At 38.5% G+C, this 20,372-nt stretch overlaps 1 protein-coding gene across 1 annotated transcript in view; it reads left to right on the plus strand.

Moving 5' to 3' along the window:
* Positions 1 to 985: 985 nt before the first annotated feature.
* PRMT3 (protein arginine methyltransferase 3) overlaps positions 986 to 20,372 on the plus strand; it is a 148,839-nt gene continuing 129,452 nt past the window's right edge. Inside the window, exons 1-8 of the mRNA XM_082628932.1 lie at positions 986 to 1,108; positions 1,339 to 1,477; positions 3,110 to 3,192; positions 4,687 to 4,736; positions 5,340 to 5,442; positions 12,785 to 12,944; positions 14,285 to 14,429; positions 19,172 to 19,237. Coding sequence (XP_082485058.1) covers positions 1,081 to 1,108; positions 1,339 to 1,477; positions 3,110 to 3,192; positions 4,687 to 4,736; positions 5,340 to 5,442; positions 12,785 to 12,944; positions 14,285 to 14,429; positions 19,172 to 19,237 — 774 coding nt within the window. The 5' untranslated portion in view covers positions 986 to 1,080. The remainder of the gene's footprint in view (positions 1,109 to 1,338; positions 1,478 to 3,109; positions 3,193 to 4,686; positions 4,737 to 5,339; positions 5,443 to 12,784; positions 12,945 to 14,284; positions 14,430 to 19,171; positions 19,238 to 20,372) is intronic.

Genomic DNA, 20,372 nt, shown 5'->3' on the forward strand with positions numbered 1-20,372 from the left:
CATGGCCCTACCCTCATGCTCAAACAGTGTTGTGACTAAAGAAGGAAAGAAGAAAGGAAAAAGCAAATGGTAGGTGATAAGAAAGAAACTAACAGGAGGCTGCTGGAATGACAGTGGAAACTACTTTAGAAAAGATGGCCTGAGGGAAGACTTTCTGGCTGAGACAAAAAGTATTTACCCTTTTGTAGAACATTCTTAGCAAAGACCTTGAGGTGGGAAAATGATTAGCACCAAATAAAAGGCTGGAGGATGGGGCCCAAGGTGGAGGGTTGAGGTGAGATGTTAGGCGGATTATGCAGAGCCTGGTAGGCCGTGGTAGTCAATTTAACTGGATAAACTTGTGCCAAGCCCAGTGCTAGCACCTGGCACTAGAACTTGGGACATACACTTTAAAGACTAAACTCCTTAAAACAGCCCTCGAGGCTCTGGCCCCTCTGTGGCCCCTGGTACACCCACTGGCCCCTGCAGTTCCCTCTCCCCAGCCGCACCCCACGGGGACCAGGGAGCCCCGGAACCAGTGTGTAGCACCAGCCTCTCGCCTGCGTTCGACCTCCTCCGTCACCAGAGGGCGCAGCGAGCAGGTCGCCCCTCCACTAGCCGCTCATCCCCCGAATAAGGAACGCACAGGGAGCGCGATGCCGACTGCAGAACCACTTCCACCTCTGGGTTCTGGGCCGCGGTTTAGGACCTCCCGCTAAGGCCTGCCGCAGCCCGAGGAGAACACAAAAACCAGGTCCGAGCCTGCAACGCCCAGCCCACGTTTCAGCGCTTACTCGGCGCGCGCTGCGTCAACCCTGCGGCAGGAGGAGGAGCCCGGGTTCTCGCCCCGCCCACCCCAGCTCACGTGAACAACGCTGCGGCTCCGAGGCCGGAAGCGCTCTCGAGCCGGCGCACGCGCTCTCCTGTTTCCAGGCGCCGCAGGGTTCCCGGAGCTTCGGCCCCGCCGCGTGCTCGCGCTCGCGCTCGCACTGACGCTCGTTCCCGGGTTCTCGGGCCGGGAGGGCTCGGAGGCGGTTGCGCGTGCGCTGCCAAGCCTGGTCCCCGCCCCCAGGCGCGCCGGGCTCTCACGGCACCGCCGCCATGTGTTCGTTAGCGTCGGGCGCAGACGGTGGGTACCCCGGCCCCTCAGCACCCAGGCCGCGCCGCCGTGGGGCCGGTGAAAGCCCCTCCCCTCCCCCTGCGCCTGGGACGCGGAGCCGGGGTGGTGGGGTCCTGCAAAGAGGGAGGGGGAGGTGCGGGGGAGGGCCCGCCGGGCCCAGAGCGTCCTCGCTTTGCTGCCCCTCGTCCGCCCGCCTGGCACTGGGGTCCGAGGCAGAGCTGACCGTTTGCGTGTGCTAGGCGGCCGGGGCGCTGTGGAGGAGGAGGAGGAGGACCTGCCAGGACTGTCAGACAGCGGTGACGAGGCCGCCTGGGAGGATGAGGAAGATGCCGATCTCCCCCACGACAAGCAGCAGACCCCCTGCCTGTTCTGTGACAGGTTCGTCCACCTCAGCGCGAGGCGCCAGCTCTAGGGTGGCCGGGCCCCGTGGGTCTGTGTGGTTTGCTCCTCTGGAGTCCAGCCCGAGTGGCTGCCCTGGAAGTCTGGAGCGAGGGTTTGTTGAGCCGGAAGACCCACCGTGGTTTACAGGGAGGAGACATGAACTGGAAGCCAGGTTACACTGCTTCACTTCGACGGGCCTCAGTTTCCCCTTGTGTAAAATGAAAGGGTTCTGGGCCGGATCTGTGGTTTCCACATCTGGTTGTGCACCTCTGTCACCTGAGACACAAGCAAAAAATACACAGATACTAAACTGTGCACCTCAGCCCTTCTAAATCAGGGATAAGATCTAGGAATCTGTTTCTACAAAGATCCTATCTGAAGTGATTCTAAAGAGTAACAAGTGTGGGAGTCACTAAACTTGATTAAATCCCTCAACCTTCTAGAACCGTTCAGGCTCTCCCATTCTATAATTCTTTGACAGAAAGCTTATCAGGTGTAATAGTTCCATTTGAGCCGTTTAAAGAATCACCTTTGTTAGGGGCTTCCCCCCCCCCCCATTGAAGGGGAAGGAATTGATGCCATTTTCACTTAGGGTAAAAGACGCTGCAATACCAGTAACTTGTTCAAAGTCACAAAGCTGTGGTTTGTCTTATAACCAAATCCGTGTTTTTTCCACATAAAATTCTGCCTCTTCATCTTTGACTTTGGCTGCTGTCCTGGGCAAGTGGGCATGAAAGAGGCCTGGTTGGCACTGGCCAGTGTTACTTTAATAACATTTTATCAGTATCCCCTGAGTCTGAGCATGGTGCTGATTGGTGGTATATTAGCGTCTGATGATTCGTCATTGTTCCCACGTGTAGCCTCATGTGGGTAGGTACGGGATGTCTGCATATATTCTAGTCGTCAAAAAATAATATTTATTGAGCATCAGGGAGGTACTTCTTTGTGATAGGCTGTGTAAATACTGTATAAATAAGCTCTCTCGGTAAACGTTTGTTGAAAACTGCTGCATATGTGCTAAGCATATAGAAGAGGTAATGCAGGTTCTCTGCCGCGTGTTCTTATCTTATTACACGTCCTTCAGTTTTGCGGGTCACAGAATAAAGGAGCTTGGGCCTCACAGTGTCTATAATACAAATCCTTGGGGAGCACTGTAAGACCACTTTTTGAAATATGGCACTTTGGGAATTTACCAGCTATAAAATTACATTTTATGCTTTATTTCTAAAAGCAGTTTGAGCTGTGTCAGTTCAGAGCCTCTGAAAGCAGAGTTGATACTTAGAGGAGTAAAGAATCTTACGCAGTGAATTTTTCATGTCTTAGGAGACCCAGTCTGTCAAAGGGAGTTCTCTTTCTTAAAAGCCTTGTGATAAATTCAGTGCTATTATTTGGCAAATTAAGCTCAACATTTTAAAGGGTAGTTTGTTTTAGGTGTAAAATGGGACTCAGAAGTACTAATTCCCTTTAGGAGTGCTGGGTTCCTCTCTACAGGTGTGTTTGTTTTTTTAAATTAATTGGAAGTAAAACTGGAAACCTGCAGAGTGAGGGGGAAAAGTTTATATCTAACATGAAGTCAGTATTTAGACTTCTTAGGGGACTATTTCATGAAGCTATTGCTTGGTTTTTCAGGTTATTTACATCTGCTGAAGAAACATTTTCACACTGTAAGTCTGAGCATCAATTTAATATTGATAACATGGTTCATAAACATGGTGAGTAATTTTTAGAATAAAGAAAATTTTAGTTGAGAAATTTAAGTTCAAACATTATGTTTTTCCAGACCATTCCTTTCCTATACAAATCCAATATAGTGAAACACATGACAACAACTTATGAAAATGGCGTGTTTTTGACAAATGGCTTTTGAGGAAAGATTGATAAATAAGTCATTCTTCCAGATATGATTCAGTGTATTTAAGCTTAAATTGCCTTCACAACTAAAAAGGGAAAAAAGCCCAACAAAAAATCCTTGGCATGTGATTACATTTTAATCATTTTAGAATTAGGAAGACAAGGAGCGTGGATATTAGAATTAGGGAGAGCAAAGGATAGAGGTGGACTTTGGAAAAGGAGGTGGATCATTATGAAAAAAGACAACTTATCAGGTCAAAGCATAACATGGACTTCAAGGCATACAAGATTGAGTTTTATAAGGAGTTTGGTAAGAGAGTGTGGAAAAAGCAAGTGCTAAAGTTAAAGTGGTAATCCAGAGATTCAGCTGATGATTCTATTGAAACTTGCATCTGAACATACTTAAAATTAAAGCGTTCTAATTTAAATGAATATAGAAGAGCTACAGTATTCCACTAATATTAACTAAATACAGAATTGGCTTTTTGGTCCCTGTATTTACTAACAACTAGAAAGGACATTACTGAAGAATACCAAATATTAGGCAGATTTGGGGTCTCAGATAAACATATGATACAGTATGTTTATGAATCATAAATTCAACTGCAACTACTTTTGTAAGATATAAGTGACTTAGTTTCATTTTTTTCATGTTTTTAATGTGCATTTTAAAACTGAATTGGAACCATACTTTATATAATTTTATATCTTTTTCAATACCAAATAGGGGTTTTTGTGTGCTATTACTCATGAAACATTTTCATATGCTGGTATGTTCTCATAACAGTATTTCTCATGACAAATAATAATTGGTTGGATATGCTATTGCTTTCCCTTATTTTAAATGCTGCTTCATTTCTGAAAAGATGAGAACCAGATAACAAGCCTCACTATTTTTTCATTTGCATCATTTAACTTAATGTAAAAGCTAGTATACTTTGTATACTCTGTGTCCTGGCAAAATTATAGTTTGGTAGGTACCATAAAAATTGGGGATTTAGAAACTTTAGTATCAACTGTAGTATTAACTGCCAAATACTTGGTAAAATCAAGGGCCTAATTTTCCTCATTTGTATTGTTCTGATAAGTGAGTAGAATTTTTAAAATAATTTCCGATTTTTCAGAAATGCAAGAAAAGCACTTAAAAATTTCTCCTTTCTGTTTCTCAATTAAAATATTCTGAAGTGTCAGAGTTACTGTTTCTAGTTCTTAATAAAAAATTCAAAAATTTTAAGTAGTAGTTTAGAGGACAGAAATATTTTATTGTCTAACCAGAGAAGCATCTTTGAAGCAGGTTAATGAAACAAAACTCATGTTATGTTAAAATAGGTGAATTATTTTTTTTTCCCTTTTAGGACTTGAATTTTATGGATACATTAAACTCATAAATTTTATTAGACTTAAGGTAAGGTGGTAGCTTAATCTACAGTTTTGTTTAAAACCTGAAGAAGTACTACAGCGATTATCAATGCACCTATTTTTAAAAGAATATGAGGAACTGCTATATAAGGAACTGTTTTAAATTTGATACTCATCATATTGGGGGACTCACGGACATTAGGAACTAGCACAACATACAGCACCGAGTAAATGGATACATACCATACTTAAGTGTGGTAAGAGATGAATCACTGTCATGTGGCAGAGTAATTCACTGTCAGGTAAAGGGGAATACTGGTAGTCTTTCTGTAAAATCAGAAATAATTTCTAGTGCGATTTTTAAGTGCTTTGGTTGCTCTTTTTGTTCTGCTTTTGTAAATACTTTGTTCTAGTCAGTTGATGTTTATATTGCCATTTCCTCAAAATCCAAACAGTATAAAACCGTGCATTGAAACAATTAAGCAATCATCCAGTCAAGTTAATGAAATAGCAGGTGAACATAGACTCTTTAAATAGAGATTTTGTGTGATGTAGACATGATTTCCTTTGTTTAATTTTCCCAGTTTTTTGGTAGGGGGTTTTTGTGTTTATGTGCAGTGAAAAAATATGCAATTAATTTTACTTCCAGAATCCTCCAGTTGAATATATGAATTCCATATACAACCCAGTGCCTTGGGAGAAAGAAGAGTATTTAAAGCCGGTATTAGAAGATGACCTTTTACTTCAATTTGGTAAGATGAACATATGATATCTACTTTAAAGCAGGGTCATTTGTTATGGCAAAAGAGTGGTTAGGTGTTACAGGAAAATATGTCATCCCCTTGATTCTCTAAAGACCTCGTCAGGTAGTTGGTTTCAGTAGGAACGTTAAGTCACTTAGAAAGTGAGAGTCACACTAACAGTTACCAGGGAGGAATATGAGCTTGGGTTAAACGTTGTGTAAAAGATGTTTTGAAACATAGGGAGACTTGAGAGAATAATTTTTAGTTGTCAGACTGATTTTTAATGTAATTAAAATAGGCGAAATTTTAAATTTAAATAAATTTAAATCAGTATATTTAATATTTAATAGATTTAAGTAAATTTAATAATGTTGCTGTTTTTACCTCATAATCCAATCAGATGCTTGACTTTGCTTAAGACATCTAATTTATGGAGCTTTTGTTTTGGTGCAGGACAGATTCCACGAAAATTCCCCATGTACACTAACTCTTAAGCCTCCCTTGTGGCAGGATCACTCATCTTTTGACTGTAGCTTTCTTAGTTTCTTGCTCTGTGCTTTGGTTCATTCCTTACTGAACAGGAATCTTACGAAAATTCTGTTGGCTCTCTATAGGTCTAATTTGTTGGAGTTCATGATTTATTATTATTTTTTTAATTTATGCTTTCTTTCATGTTTTTTGTGCCAGTTAGGTGAGATAGAGGGGTTTGCTGTCTTCAGATCAGCAAGACCATTCTAAACAGACACATACCTTCACAGATAGTAGTTTGACTGTGTGTATTTGAGCAGTCCTTTGGTAAGTGGGAACTGTGGAAAACCACTCATTTCCTTGAGAAGTACCATCAAGAGAAGTTGTGTGGCAGTGTGATGCAGTAGTAAGAACCTTAATGTAGGATTCAGGAACTAAGTGACCCTGGACAAAGCACTTAAGCTTTCTGTTTTTTAGGTCTTCATCTATAAAATGAGAACTAGGGCCAGATTTCCAACTTGCTACCTCTAAAATTTGGTGAGGCCTAGGTTGATTCTTTCCCACTTTTACAACTTCTATTAAATTTTATTTCTCCTCGAAGTAACCAAAGTGGTCTCTTTGATACATGACAAAGTGCCCACTAGGTGTTCTTCGTGACTCCCTAAACTCAAAATTGAACACTCACAGGTTGAAAGTAGTACGTTAAATACTTCAGAAACATGAAGAAATGAATCCTTCCCATTCAGAGCCCACAGTCTAATAGTAGGAGTGTTTTGTTTTTGAATGGCTGTCCTGTATTATAAGATAAGGTGGAATATAGTAAGTATCATGAGAAGTAGGAAAAATAGTGCAGTTCAGAAGAGGAAGAGATTACTCAGATCAACAGATACCGAGTGCTATTTGCTGGTCACTGTGGATACAGATCGGTATTGACCTCTTCACTCTCCAAAGGTATATTAACTTAACTTCTTTCAGACTTAATTTTAATTTATAAAAAGGTGATAATGACACCTACCTTATAAAATTGTTACAAAGATAATGCATATTAGCACAGTGCCTGTCAGAGAGTAAGTGCGTAATGAAGGAGAATTTATTGTTACTAGTAAATAAGTTCTAAGGAGTTTAGATGAAGAAGTCACGATGGAGATCTGGAACAGTTAAAGGGCCTAGTAAAGGAGGTGGAACTTGAACTGGGCATGCTTGTTAGTGCACTGCCCATGTCTCTCAAAGGATCTGTGGGACTTCCCTGGTGGTCCAGTGGTTAGGACTCCATGCTTCCACTGCGGGGGGCAAGGGTTCGAACCCTGGTCAGGGAACTAAGATCCCACAAGCCGCATGGCACAGCCAAAAAAAAAAAGCAAAAGATCTGTTCTCCTGGCCATTGGTGTAGGGAGATGGAAGAGAAGGTTCTTCTCATGACTCCTGGCTTGATTACTGACCATTTCACCTGCACTGTCTTTCAGTAAATAGTTATTGGGCATCTGCTTTGTATTAGGCTTTGAGAATATAAAGATGACTAAATTTAAAAAGGAGATGACTAAGAAAATAGGCAATGAAAGTACAGTGTAAGTGGGGAGAAGTAACTATACTGATGGAGAAACCTGGCAAACACTGCCTTAGCCAGGTAATGAAGGTTAACATCATTGGTGATAAGTCATGTCAGTGGTATGGACCCTTTATATCATGTGATGAGAATGGCACTTTACCTCAGTGGTCTTCCTCCCAGGCCAGTAATCTCAGTCTAACCATGAAAAACCATGAGACAGACACAAAGTGAGGGACATTCTACAGACTGCCTGACCAGTACTCCTCAAAACTGTCCATGTCAAGGGAAGCCTGAGAAGCTGTTGTAGCCAAGAGGGGCTTAAGGAGACATGACAACTAAACATATGTGGTATCCTGGATGGGATCTTGGAACAGAAAGGGGACATTAGGGGAAGACTAATGAAATTTGAGTGAATAAAATGGAATTTAGTTAATTTTTTTTAAAGTATGGTATAATATTTGAAACATATTCCACGAAGGGTTAATATCCTTTTTATATAAAAGACTCTTGAAAATTAAGGGACAAAGGATTAAAACAGTTGATAGAAAAATGGGGAAAAATTCTACCAAAAAAAGGTAGGAAAATAGCCCAATAGCAAGATACCATTCCTCACCTCTCAGACTGGTAAAAATTTTTACAATATGACAACACATTCTGTTGACAAAGCTGTGGAGAGACAGGCACTGTCATAAGATTGCTAGTAGAATGCAGATTTAGCAATACCTAAAAAACTGAACATGCGATTTTTAACTGAGCAGTTTCACTCATAAGAATTGGTCTTGAAGATACACCGCCAACATTCTGAAAATACATATAAAACAAATGCCCATATAGAGGAGAGCAGTTGAATAAACTATGGCACGTCCACACCATGGAGTAATATACCTCTATCCTCTATTACAAAGAATGAACTGAACTGGTACAGAGTGTTATCCAGGACATACTGTCAAATGAAAAAGGCAAAGCTCAAAAGAATATCTACTATGATACTCTTCACATAAGAAAGAAAGAGATTTAAGAAAATGCTTATGCGTCTGCTCATTTGTGCAAAAGAAATACAGGAAGGATAAACTAGAAACTGAAGAGATTGTTACTGAACGGGGTTTGTGGGACGAGGATGTAAGGAAGGGCGCAGTGGGATTGAGGTAACGGGGATGAGGATCGAATGACACTTTGCTGAGTATATCTCTTTGTATAGCTCCAACTCTCAGGACTATAGTAATGTTTTTTATAGCTTTCATGCAATCAAAAAAATCAACAGTTGAAACAACGAGGATGTATGCATACAAGGGTGGTACTGGTGTGAAATGGTATGCAGGCGCTAACAGATGAACTAAACTGTAATACAAAGGAATAATGTAACCATACTGCAGGGAGTGGGGAGGAAAAGAACTAGGTGAGTAACTGAAACCTTTAATGGATGTTGTGCTGAGGCTACAGATAAAAAGAACTGCATCAACGTTGTAATCCAGTAAGAAAAGGCATTTCTTGCAGGGTAAGAATTAGCAATTCTGACACTATTTTTGTGTACGCTACAATGCAACAAGTAAGTTAATAATTTATGGATGGGGCTTCCCTGGTGGCACGGCGGTTAAGAATCTGCCCGCCAGTGTAGGGGACACGGGTTTGAGCCCTGGTCCGGGAAGATCCCACATGCCGTGGAGCAACTAAGCCCGTGCGCCTCAACTACTGAGCTTGCGCTCTAGAGCCCGCAAGCCACAACTACTGAAGCCCGCACGCCTAGAGCCTGTGCTCCACAGCAAGAGAAGCCTGCTCACCGCAACGAAGAGCAGCCCCCACTCACCACAACTAGAAAAAGCCCACACGCAGCAACAAAGACCCAACACAGCCAAAAATAAATAAATGAAATTAACAAATTTATTTTTAAAACATTATGGATAAAAGCCAGGTTTCTCACAGTTGGAGAATGAGGTTTCAGATAAGGAAATGAAGGATGAAATAAGTCCTGTGTTGACAAATTGTAATCAGAAGTGTCAGTGTAAATTCATAGTTTTTCTTATACAGACAGACAGATACAGAAATATAGATGTGTGTGTGTGTGGGGGGGTTAGTATAATACATATACTTCCTAGCTCTGCTGAAAGGGCCTAGAAAAACCCCAGTAGCAATGAGCATACCTAGTGCCCAGATCTTGATTTATAATCCTTTATTAATAAAAGGAACCAAGGGTCCTTGGAGAGGTGATTGATTTCCAGGTGGGGCAGGGAAAATACAAGATAAGTCTAGGACATCTTGTTCCAGAAAATTAGGAAGTACTTAAGAAAAAGTGGGGGAAGAGGGGACTTAACCTAAAGAACACAGGAACCAACCTGAAGGACCTCCTAATGGCCAAAGCTAGAAGAATTTAATCAATACAGAAAATGACAGTATTGGGTTTTAACCCACAGGATAAAATAAATGTCCATGAATAATTCTTGACAGGAATAAGCAACTAAATAAATGGGAAGGAGTAGCTCCACTTCAGTGTAGAATTCCTATTAATAAATGTCAAAGGAAAAAGAGAAACAGAAAATTAGCATTAGGCAAACACCACAGTAGTAACTTGCAGAAAAGAGCAACCCATGCATGCTAAGATTAGTGGGCGAAAATTTAGGCAGGTGAGATAGGATTTGCATAGTTCAAAGTATGTCCCCCAAGAAATTGGTTAACTACAAAGGAGCTGTTAAACTTTTGAGTGGAAAAACCAAGCAGACACTACCATAACCAAGTGATCAAGGTTAACGTCACCAGTAATAAGTGTACTGACGCCATGAACCCCTTGGGGTAATGCTCTGAGGAGGCAACGTCATTTCTCTGCTGTTCTTGCCAAAAATGTTTAACCTCATTCTAATAATGAAAAATTATCAGATGATCCCAGGTTGAGGGACAGTCTGCTAAATTACTGATCAGTGTTCTTCAAAAGTGTCAAGATACAGTTACTGGGTGCAGTATTCTATAAATAATTCACAGTGCTGAATATTTTTGTTCAGATCTTTTATGTCTTTTTGGATTTTTAAAAATCTACCTCTGTCAGTTGTTGATAGGGGTGTATTTAAATCTCTGTGATTAGAGGATTGTCTTTTTTTGCCATTAATTCTATCAGCTTTTGCTTTGTGTATGTTGAAGCTCCTTTGTGAGGTTTATTCTCATTTATAATTGTTATGTCTTCCTGATAAATTGACTATTTTTATGGTAGTTTTCAGCGCCAAAATGAAGTATCCAGGTGATTTGAACCTCCTGAGACAGAATGTAGGTGTGGAAATTCATCTTCCTGAATATGGTTTAGGACTTTAGACTGTTTTGATATATTATAGCTATGCATCTTAATGTTTACTGAATCCTTTCTCCTTTTCAAAGCTATACACTTAACCTTTAATATATAATTATCTGTGTACAGTTGGCCTTCATATCTGGGAGTTCTGCATTTTTGGATTCAACCAACCTTGGATCAAAAATATTCAGGAAGGGCTTCCCTGGTGGCGCAGTGGTTGAGAGTCCACCTGCCGATGCAGGGGACACGGGTTCGTGCCCCGATCCAGGAAGATCCCACATGCTGTGGAGGGGCTGGGCCCGTGAGCCATGGCTGCTGAGCCTGCGTGTCCGGAGCCTGTGCTCCGCAACAGGAGAGGCCAAAACAGTGAGGCCCACGTACTGCAAAAAAAAAAAAAAAAAAAAAAAAAAAATTCAGGAAAAAAAAAAATTCCAGAAATTCAGAAAGTAAAACTTGAATTTGCTGCCCGGTGACAACTATTTACATTGTATTTATAACTATTTATATAGCATTTACATTGTGTTAGGTATTATAAGGAATCTAGAGATGATTTAAAGTGTTATATTTAAATATGCCATTTTATCCAAGGGCTTGAGCATCTGCGGGTTTTGGTATCCGAGGGAGGGGGGTCCTGGAACAAATCCCCCACAGATACCAAGGGACAACTGTGTTATTAATGCTAACAGCTTTTATTCTGACTCACTTCTTGCAGCAGAAAGCAAAATAGAGAAACTAGCCAAAACAAAGAAACCAATTTCTTTGTTTAGTTCTAATCCATAACTTAAACTAACAAGGTGGTTTGCAGTGTGAAGAATTTTAAAGACAAGGTACACAATGAGAGTTGTAGTAGCAAGTAGAAAATATGGTACACCATCCTTTAATAGTTTGGCAATATTTTGTTGCTCTCATTAATTTTTGGTGAACTAAATAGTGGATGAATCTGTAGTTTTTTAAAACAACGAGTCAGTATTCTGCTAGACTGTTCAGAGTTTCATGGCACACCCGTACTGCTTTTATAACAAGTTCAATTTAAGCTCTAGTCTCTAAGTTGTAATATTATCATATATTTGTTAAGCTTAGTTATTTTGTCCCAGCTCTAAAGAAGTGTTGCAGGTAAGAACTGAATAGGAAAAAAAAAAGTCGTGTTTCCCTCAGAGCTGTACTGAGGAGACAGTATAATATCTGCATTGTTTTTATTGCTTTAAGTTGATTCCACAGTTAATTAGACCGGTCAGTGGACATTGGGATTTTGTAAAACTCACTAGTTCCATATATTAACTTCTGTTTGCAGAGTTAATGATTTACATATATTAACTTCTATAGCAGAAGTTAATGATTTACATATAGTGAAATTAAATTTAAATCAAGAATTTTTAATAATATTAGGAATTAGGATATTTAATAATGTCAGCAATAAGACAGTGTATAGATTGCACACCACCTTACCCACAATGAAAAAGTTATTGAATGTACAGAATTCCTTACCTATACACTGTCTTTAAGGAATATCTAAATGTCATACCTGTTATTCTACAGATAAAGACCCAGAGGCTGGAGACGGCCCTGTGTGGTGGCAAGAACACGGGCTGGGAAGGCAGGCATGGGTTTGAATTGTAGTTCCTTCATTAAACAGCTACATGACTTTGGGCTAGTCAGTTTCTCTGAAATTTATTTTTCCCATGTCTTAAAATAGGGATAAATGTTTATATTTTAGGTTTGTTTTGAAGATGGAATGAGATGTAATGCATGAACTTGTAAGATACCTGATGATCAATAAATACGAGTTTTTTCCTTCTACTTTTTTGTTTCTTCCTGGGTTTGGTTCAGTACAATTAATGCTTATTTATGTGTTCTGTTTAGCCAACTAGTGAAAAGCTTAGACTAACAGCATGCTTTTTAAACTCAAATTGGAATAGTTTGGTTATTAAATATTTATTTAATTAAAAGTACTAATTTTTCTCAGTTGGCCGCATAATAGGCACTTAGTATATACTTATTCGTAACACATTTATATGTGCTTCATTGTTATAAGATGGCCTGATAATAATGTCCATTTATTTATTTAGATGTAGAAGATCTTTATGAACCCGTGTCAGTTCCATTCTCATACCCCAATGGACTCAGAGAAAATACATCAGTTGTTGAAAAATTGAAACACATGGAAGCCAGGGCACTGTCTGCTGAAGCTGCATTAGCTGGAGCACGTGAGGATCTGCAAAGAATGAAGTAATTTATCAATCTTATAGAAAATTAATTGTTTAGATCCCCAAAATAATATAATTCATAAAAAGGTAGAATATGGTAAAATATTTCATATACTGGAAAGCATAGTATAGATATTTAATTTCAGTAATATTAAAGATATGCAGTACTTTTTATACATTGTGGATATAGTTGATTAACATAAAATTCTGTAGTTTTATCTGTCCTCTTATATTTCTTTATAATTACTTTTGTACTAATGATAATTGTTCTGGGGAGTGTTTTCCTCTTGAGTGCTTTTTGTTCCTTGATATTGCCTTCCTTTGAATTACCTTATTTCTAATAGATTTCTCCATTTTACTTTTCCTCTCCTGGACTTTTTAAAGTGTAGGGATTAATATTTTTTAGGTTTGGGGAAAATACAGGGTTGAAATTTTTGTGTTTAAAGAATCAAAATATAATTATGATGAAGTATGTAATCAGAAAACCAGCTACATAGGATGGTTTTCTCTAGTGAGTAAATTAACATTCTGCTGGCTTTGTACTTGTCAGAATTTAATGTGCATACGAATCACCTGGGTATCTCGTTAAACTAGATTCTGATTCAGGAGGCCTGAAATAGGTAGTGTCTGAGATTCTGCATTACTACCAAGTGTATATACCTCTAGCTTAACCTATTAGATTTGTAAGTTGGTTGCTATTGCCCGATTACCCATTTGATGGTTTGCCGGAATGTCCAGCAGGAAAAATGGTATAGCTGATTGTAGTTTCCCTTTTTCTGAGATTTTATGCTGGGTAATCTAGTAACCAACAACTCTATTATGTGCCTCTTTACACTTCTCTCCCATATATACCTCATACATTCTTGATGTGTTGTGATCAGAGAAGGAACTGAGTCTTAGAGCCTGAGCGGATGGTGTTGATGTGTGTAAATAATTCCCAATTTGGGTCTGCTTTCTGCCTATATAACCCTTCCATGAGATACTATGGTTTTAAAGAATATTCATAGCATTGGAATATGCTATATTGATTCAGCTGCTAAAATAAGATTTTGAAACAGTAGAAATAATAAAGTTGAATAAAGTCATAGTGTGCTTATTTTGTTCACTTGAAAGATAAAACAGCCATAGCCTGCAGTTGGCAGTGCTTTTGTGATTTGTAGAAGGAATGCTTCCAGCTGGGTTTGAATATGCCATTGCTTAAGATCCAGCAGGGGGAGCTTTCCGTTGCTTAAGATAGAATGTGATTTAGAAGGCTCATCACACCCCGCACTCCCCTCCCCCTCCCCCTTCCTCTGCCTCTAGCCTTTCCTTTTTTCTGGTCCAGTAAACTTGTCTCAAGGGTGTATTTCAAATTGATTACAGACAATTTGCTCAGGATTTTGTGATGAACGCAGATGTCAAAACCTGCTCGTCATCTACAACTGCCATTGCAGACCTCCAGGAGGATGAGGATGGTGTTTATTTCAGCTCATACGGGCATTATGGGATACATGAAGAAATGCTAAAGGTTAGAAAAGAGCACAAATGTACCAAATCCATACTAAAGGAAAAATAGAGTAAAAAAGGTTCTTAATACATATGGGAGAACTGCTTTTTTGGTTTTTGGTTTTTTTGAGAACTGCTTTTTAAATCTTTTTGGTGCTTGATAGCTCATCTTGGGTTGAAAAGATTATAGAAGCATCAGAGACACTGTAAATTCTGTTTAAGATCATTATTAATCTTTATTATGAGATTACCTCTTGCTGGAAATAGAACATTGGAAAAATTGCTGGCGATTTTAGTCTTCTCAAGAGCAACTTTTAAATAGGAAGAAAAATACGTTTGCCTTTTCATGTGTGAAGGAAATGATTAATTTTAGTGTTTTAATTAGCAGTACTGACTTTAGTTTGGGTGAATAATAATTCTTTCGTACGAAGTTAATTATAAATAATTCTCACAGTTGTTATGGCATTACTTTTTTACATTTGAAATCATTGCTATATAGAAGAATTTCCTAAATCAGATACTTGAATTTGGTTGGTTTTAATTTTTATAATGGTAATGTCCATATAAACTATAAGTAGATTTCTAGGTATACCTGGTATATTATGTACATTTTATCATGTATTATAGATTATAAAATAGCAAAATGGTTTTTAATTCAGTAAAACTGAAAATATCTAACTAGAGTAAAATAAATGTTGGAGTGTAAAAATTACTGAAAACTTTAATGTTTATCTCTGTGAATTTTAGATGCCACTACTTTTTTTTTTTCTTAAAAACCAACAAACGAAAAATTCCTTTCTGAATCCTTTCTCAAAAGATGGGTTTATTTTACGGACGCCCCAAGACTGTATTCCTTGAAACATGCCCATTTAAAATAACCAGGGGTAGTTAATATGTATATATTTTGTTGAGTCAGTTTTGCAGGATCACAGAGTGGAGGTTTGCTGATTAATAGTAATTGTAATTACTTGGGGTCTTTTAAAGCAATGCCATGTCATTTCTTTGCTAATGACTTGTCACAGTTGGTTGTGCTTTTTGTTGTCACTTGGGTAGTTGCATAGCATTACAAATAACAGTTATCTTATAACTGTTGCTAAGTAATAAATTAAGTCCAGAGTGAATTTGTTTAAAAGAAATTGACATACTCCATTTTCTCTGTTCAAATTAATTTTATTTTGTCTAGAATATTTCCTTTAAAGGAGTTAATCTAAGCCCATGTTTGCCGTTTTAAATCACCCCATCAATTTAAATGCCATGAAACTTCAATGCTTTTGATATGGAAACTGTACTGGGCTTTTCAGACAGATAAGGTTACTGAGACGCCTAGAAGATAGTACATCTGAGTGCTCTCAGTACAGTCATCAGGGAAATCCAGTTTGGACTTACTTCCAAATCTCTGTCCTGGACCCTTGTAGCTCTGTATCAACAACTAGGGGATCTTTACACCTGATGGAATATTTTAAGTTCTTTTGATTTACATATATATTTAAGAAGTTCCAGCTGGAAGTTTCCAGTGCTGTGTTTTCACTTTTAGAGAATCACTTAAGACTCCTTATTAATATAATTTTCCATGCCTTAATTCCCCTTTGCTGTTATACAATGTAACCACCTTCTCCTTGGAGATAACTTGATTAAGTCTTCATAGGAAATATGGATATATTTCATTCGAAAAGAACTATTTGTCCATTTTATGTTTTGTTAAGTTACATACTGTGGATGAATATGAAATGTGCCTTATATCAAGCAGTATTTCTTCTGTTTCTTATCAAAACAATTCTTAGCACACATAATTTGTTCAAGATTGTGCTACTACTGGAGTCTCACTTGATCTTTATAAATAAATTAAAATTGAGAAGCCATGCATACAGGACTTATTTTTATGTTTAGAATTGGCCTTGCTTTTATAAGAATATTATTTGGATTTTTTGTTACTTACTAGTCACAGGTATTTTAATGACACTTTTTTGGCATATGTTGTGATTATAATTATAAATAAAGACAGTTTGTAATCTTATTTTCCAGAGTCAAGGTGAAGATAACTTTTTTGAATTCCAGAGATAACGGGATAGTAGTGGACATTAACTTTCAAAATCCTTTGCCACTTTATCTTTCTGAAGAAGAGTCATTGTTGCTAATGTTATAAATCGGAGATGCATCACTCTCTCTCCTTTTTTTTCCCCCCAAGTAAAACATTGTTCATCCTGGTGAACATTTATCACAGATTATAGTACCATTAATTTTTCGTTACTGCGTTTTCCTCATTGCATCTGCAGCTGGCTCTTGCATTCTGTCCACCTTCATGAGCCTATACATTTAAAACATACTGTTACTTATATAGGTAAAATTTATAATCCATAACTTTTCTGTTGTCTTTAGTCTTATACTTAAATTTTTAAGATATTTGTAGGAATTATTGCATTACACTGTACTAGCCTTAAAAGATTGTCTTGCTTCTTAATATTGGACCTCGAATTTTATTCTTCTTTTGTGCTTCTTAGTTTTACTAGGTTAGTGCAAAAGATAACTTTATTTCTGTTTATTACCTTATTTTATATTGAAGAGTTAGTCTTTTGTTAGAATAAATTTTTAGGAATGGTTTGAGGGCTAGTCTTTGATTTGCTTGGATTTTCATGTTTAGTGAATTTTCCTCTCAAAAATTCATTTATTAAATTGAAGCTCTGCTATGTCCACGGCACTGTGTTTAGTAGACTTTGAATTTCATGGCACCAGGGTGAGCATATGAGCGAAAGCAGATGGATGTGTAGGAAGAGACTGGATGAAGGATTGTAGTTGATCTGAGCAGCAGTGCATGGATTTAGGACAGTTGGGATGCTAGTGATTAAGTTAGAGCAGCGGCGAGGCAGTGTGATTGGTGAGAGCTTTCCGAGTGACTGCCTTCTTGACTGATGTTCACCCTTCGTAGGTTTTGTTGTGTCAGCAAAAATCACTGGTTACAGTGTAAGAAGAGTATAAAAATGGTAGAAATGTATGAAATGGTATGTTTTTTTAAAAAAAAGACAGTTTTAAAATTAATACTATGTTTAAATTCATTTAAAACATTAAATTCTCATAGTAATTCTTTTTTTTAAAATTTTTATTTTTGGCTGCGTTGGATCTTCGTTGCTGCACAGGGGTTTTCTGTAGTTGCGGCGAGCGGGGGTTACTTTTCCTTGTGGTGCATGGGCTTCTCATTGCCGTGGCTTCTCTTGTGGCAGAGCACGGGCTCTAGGCTCGCAGCTTCAGTAGTTGTGGCACGTGGGCTCCAGTAGTTGTGGCTCCTGGACTCTAGAGCGCAGGCTCAGTAGTTGTGGCGCACGGGCTTAGTTGCTCTGTGGCATGTGGGATTTTCCCAGACCGGGGCTCGAACCCGTGTCCCCTGCATTGGCAGGCAGATTCTTAACCACTGTGCCACCAGGGAAACCCCATAGTAATTCTTAAAATACATTGAGGGAAAGATTTCAATTTTTAAAACGTGATTTAAAATTTTGTTTGTAAAGCAATTAGAAATAATTCCATCAGAAAACATGGAATTAATTATGGAATTTTCCTTTTTTAGATCCAGCAATTAAGTAAAACAGCTTGCCTTTTAATTTAAGCCCTTCTTTGTACGTTTTTTTTAAATCCCAGTATTGGCATAAAATTTTTTTTTGGAGGGTATGGACTGTGTAAAGTTTTATGTTGTAGTATTTAGTGTAACTACTTTTTTTTTTCTTTTTTTTTAACCTAGTGTGAAACCAGAAACTAGAATTCCCAGTCTGAGATATTTTTTATCATACTCATTTTACTCACTTGGCAGCAGAGCCCCTTACTGCTGAATTTGCTGTCAGTGTGTGTCTCAGCCGAGGTGATTTAAAAGGGAATCAGCTCTGTTCATGCACCAACATAAATGTTAACATTCAGTGCCTGCCTTGGTCACAGGTCATGTGAGACTCCAGAGTGGAGAGGTCTCACAATATGGTCTGCGGGGCTCAAGCGATTGACTTTTAGGCTTATAGGCTTTTTTTTTTTTTTTTTTTTGCGGTACGTGGGCCTCTCACTGTTGTGGCCTCTCCCATTGCGGAGCACAGGCTCTGGACACTCAGGCTCAGCGGCCATGGCTCACGGGCCCAGCCGCTCCACGGCATGTGGGATCTTCCCGGACCGGGGCACGAACCCGCGTCCCCTGCATGGTAGGCGGACTCTGAACCACTGCGCCACCAGGGAAGCCCTAGGCTTATAGGCTTTTAAGCATCATTTCCTACTACAGACATTTCTAGAAACAAAACAGGATTATAAATCAGATAGGTGCTGATCAATGACTTTCTTAGGAAACTATACTCAGTTGAGCTTCATTTTTCATATGTAACTAACTTTTACATCTACCTAGTTTGGTTTTTTCCTCCCATATTTTAACATAGTTCTACCACAGGGAATCAGGCTCTAGATTCCAGGCCCTATTTAAAGGAGTAAAACATCATGTTCATCTTCTACTAGCATTAATTATCACTTGAAGTCTTATAATGCATGTCAAGATGAGAATATGTACATTTTTAAGAACTTAGGTCTTATTTGACTTTCAGTGTTCTTAAACGTTTTCTTTGTGTGTTGTTGCTATTTCCATTCTTTATTATTTTCTTTTAGGAAAAAAAGATTAGGCTTGGTTTTCCAGGCAAAATGTAGCTATGGAAACTAGAAGTGTGTGATAAATGAGCAAATATCTTCCTTAAATATTTTTATTTGTTCAGACTATCCTGTAAACACAATGTCTTCCTCTCTCTACCCTAGGACAAAGTACGAACAGAAAGTTACCGAGATTTTATATACCAAAATCCACATATCTTCAAAGATAAGGTGAGTAGCATAGACTACAGAATTGTACATTTCATGTGTATCTTGGGCAGCAGAAATCCTGTCTTAGGTCATCATTGTGATAGCAGTTGATTTCATATACACTGGCTTTATTTCCTGGAAGACTTCTATGATGCTGCTCTGTGGTGCAGTATACTGATAACAGAAATGCTGATTGGTGCTGTCATTCAATATACTTTTTTTTTAATTGAAATTTATTAATTACAGTGACATAGCTTAGCTAAACTTTGCTTATCCAGATAATTTTGCTTAAACCATATTTTTGATTTACTGTGATTCCTATTCATTTCAAATGTATAAGCTCTATATCAAAGCACTTTTAATTATTATTTTAGTTTGTGTTAATTAGTTACAAATTAATAATTTTAAGAAGTTATTATTGGTAGGTAGGGTCAAATATTGTAAGGTAGAATTTATTTTATGGGCTTTCTTTTAAGACCTCATTTATTTACCCCTTTATGAGTTACTTTATTTTTTAAATTTTTTTATTTTTTATTCTTGGCTGTGTTGGGTCTTTGTTGCTGCACGTGGGCTCTCTCTAGTTGTGGTGAGCGGGGCCTACTCTTTGTTCCGGTGTGCGGGCTTCTCATTGCAGTGGCTCCTCTTGTTGCGGAGCACAGGCTCTAGGCATGCAGGCTACAGTAATTGTGGCACATGGGCTCAGTAGTCGTGGCTTGCAGGCTCTAGAGCACAGGCTCAGTAGTTGTGGTGCACGGGCTTAGTTGCTCCACAGCATGTGGGATCTTCCCGGACCAGGGCTTGAACCCGTGTCTCCTGCATAGGCAGGAGGATTCTTAACCACTGCACCACCAGGGAAGCCTTGAGTTACTTTAAATTTTACAGTTAGTGTTAATACTGCTTCAGGTTATTTCAAAGGTGATCTTTTACTTTGTATATGGGTGGGTGTGTTAAAAATATGTCATTTGTTTTTCCTCCCTTATGAATTTTTCCATTTTTCTTTTTCACTTTCTCCTTTCCTCCCTATCTACATTGGCATGGTTATCTAAAAGTTCAGGTTTTCTGTTTTTGTTCCTCCTCATTGGAAATTAGTCCACTAATTTAGTCAAATATATTATCGTCTCTGCCACTTATATACTTTTGCTTGGGAATTTTTCCC

The sequence above is a fragment of the Mesoplodon mirus genome (genome assembly GCF_964341445.2).
Source record: "Mesoplodon mirus genome assembly, chromosome: 7".
Taxonomy (NCBI): Eukaryota; Metazoa; Chordata; class Mammalia; order Artiodactyla; family Ziphiidae; genus Mesoplodon; species Mesoplodon mirus.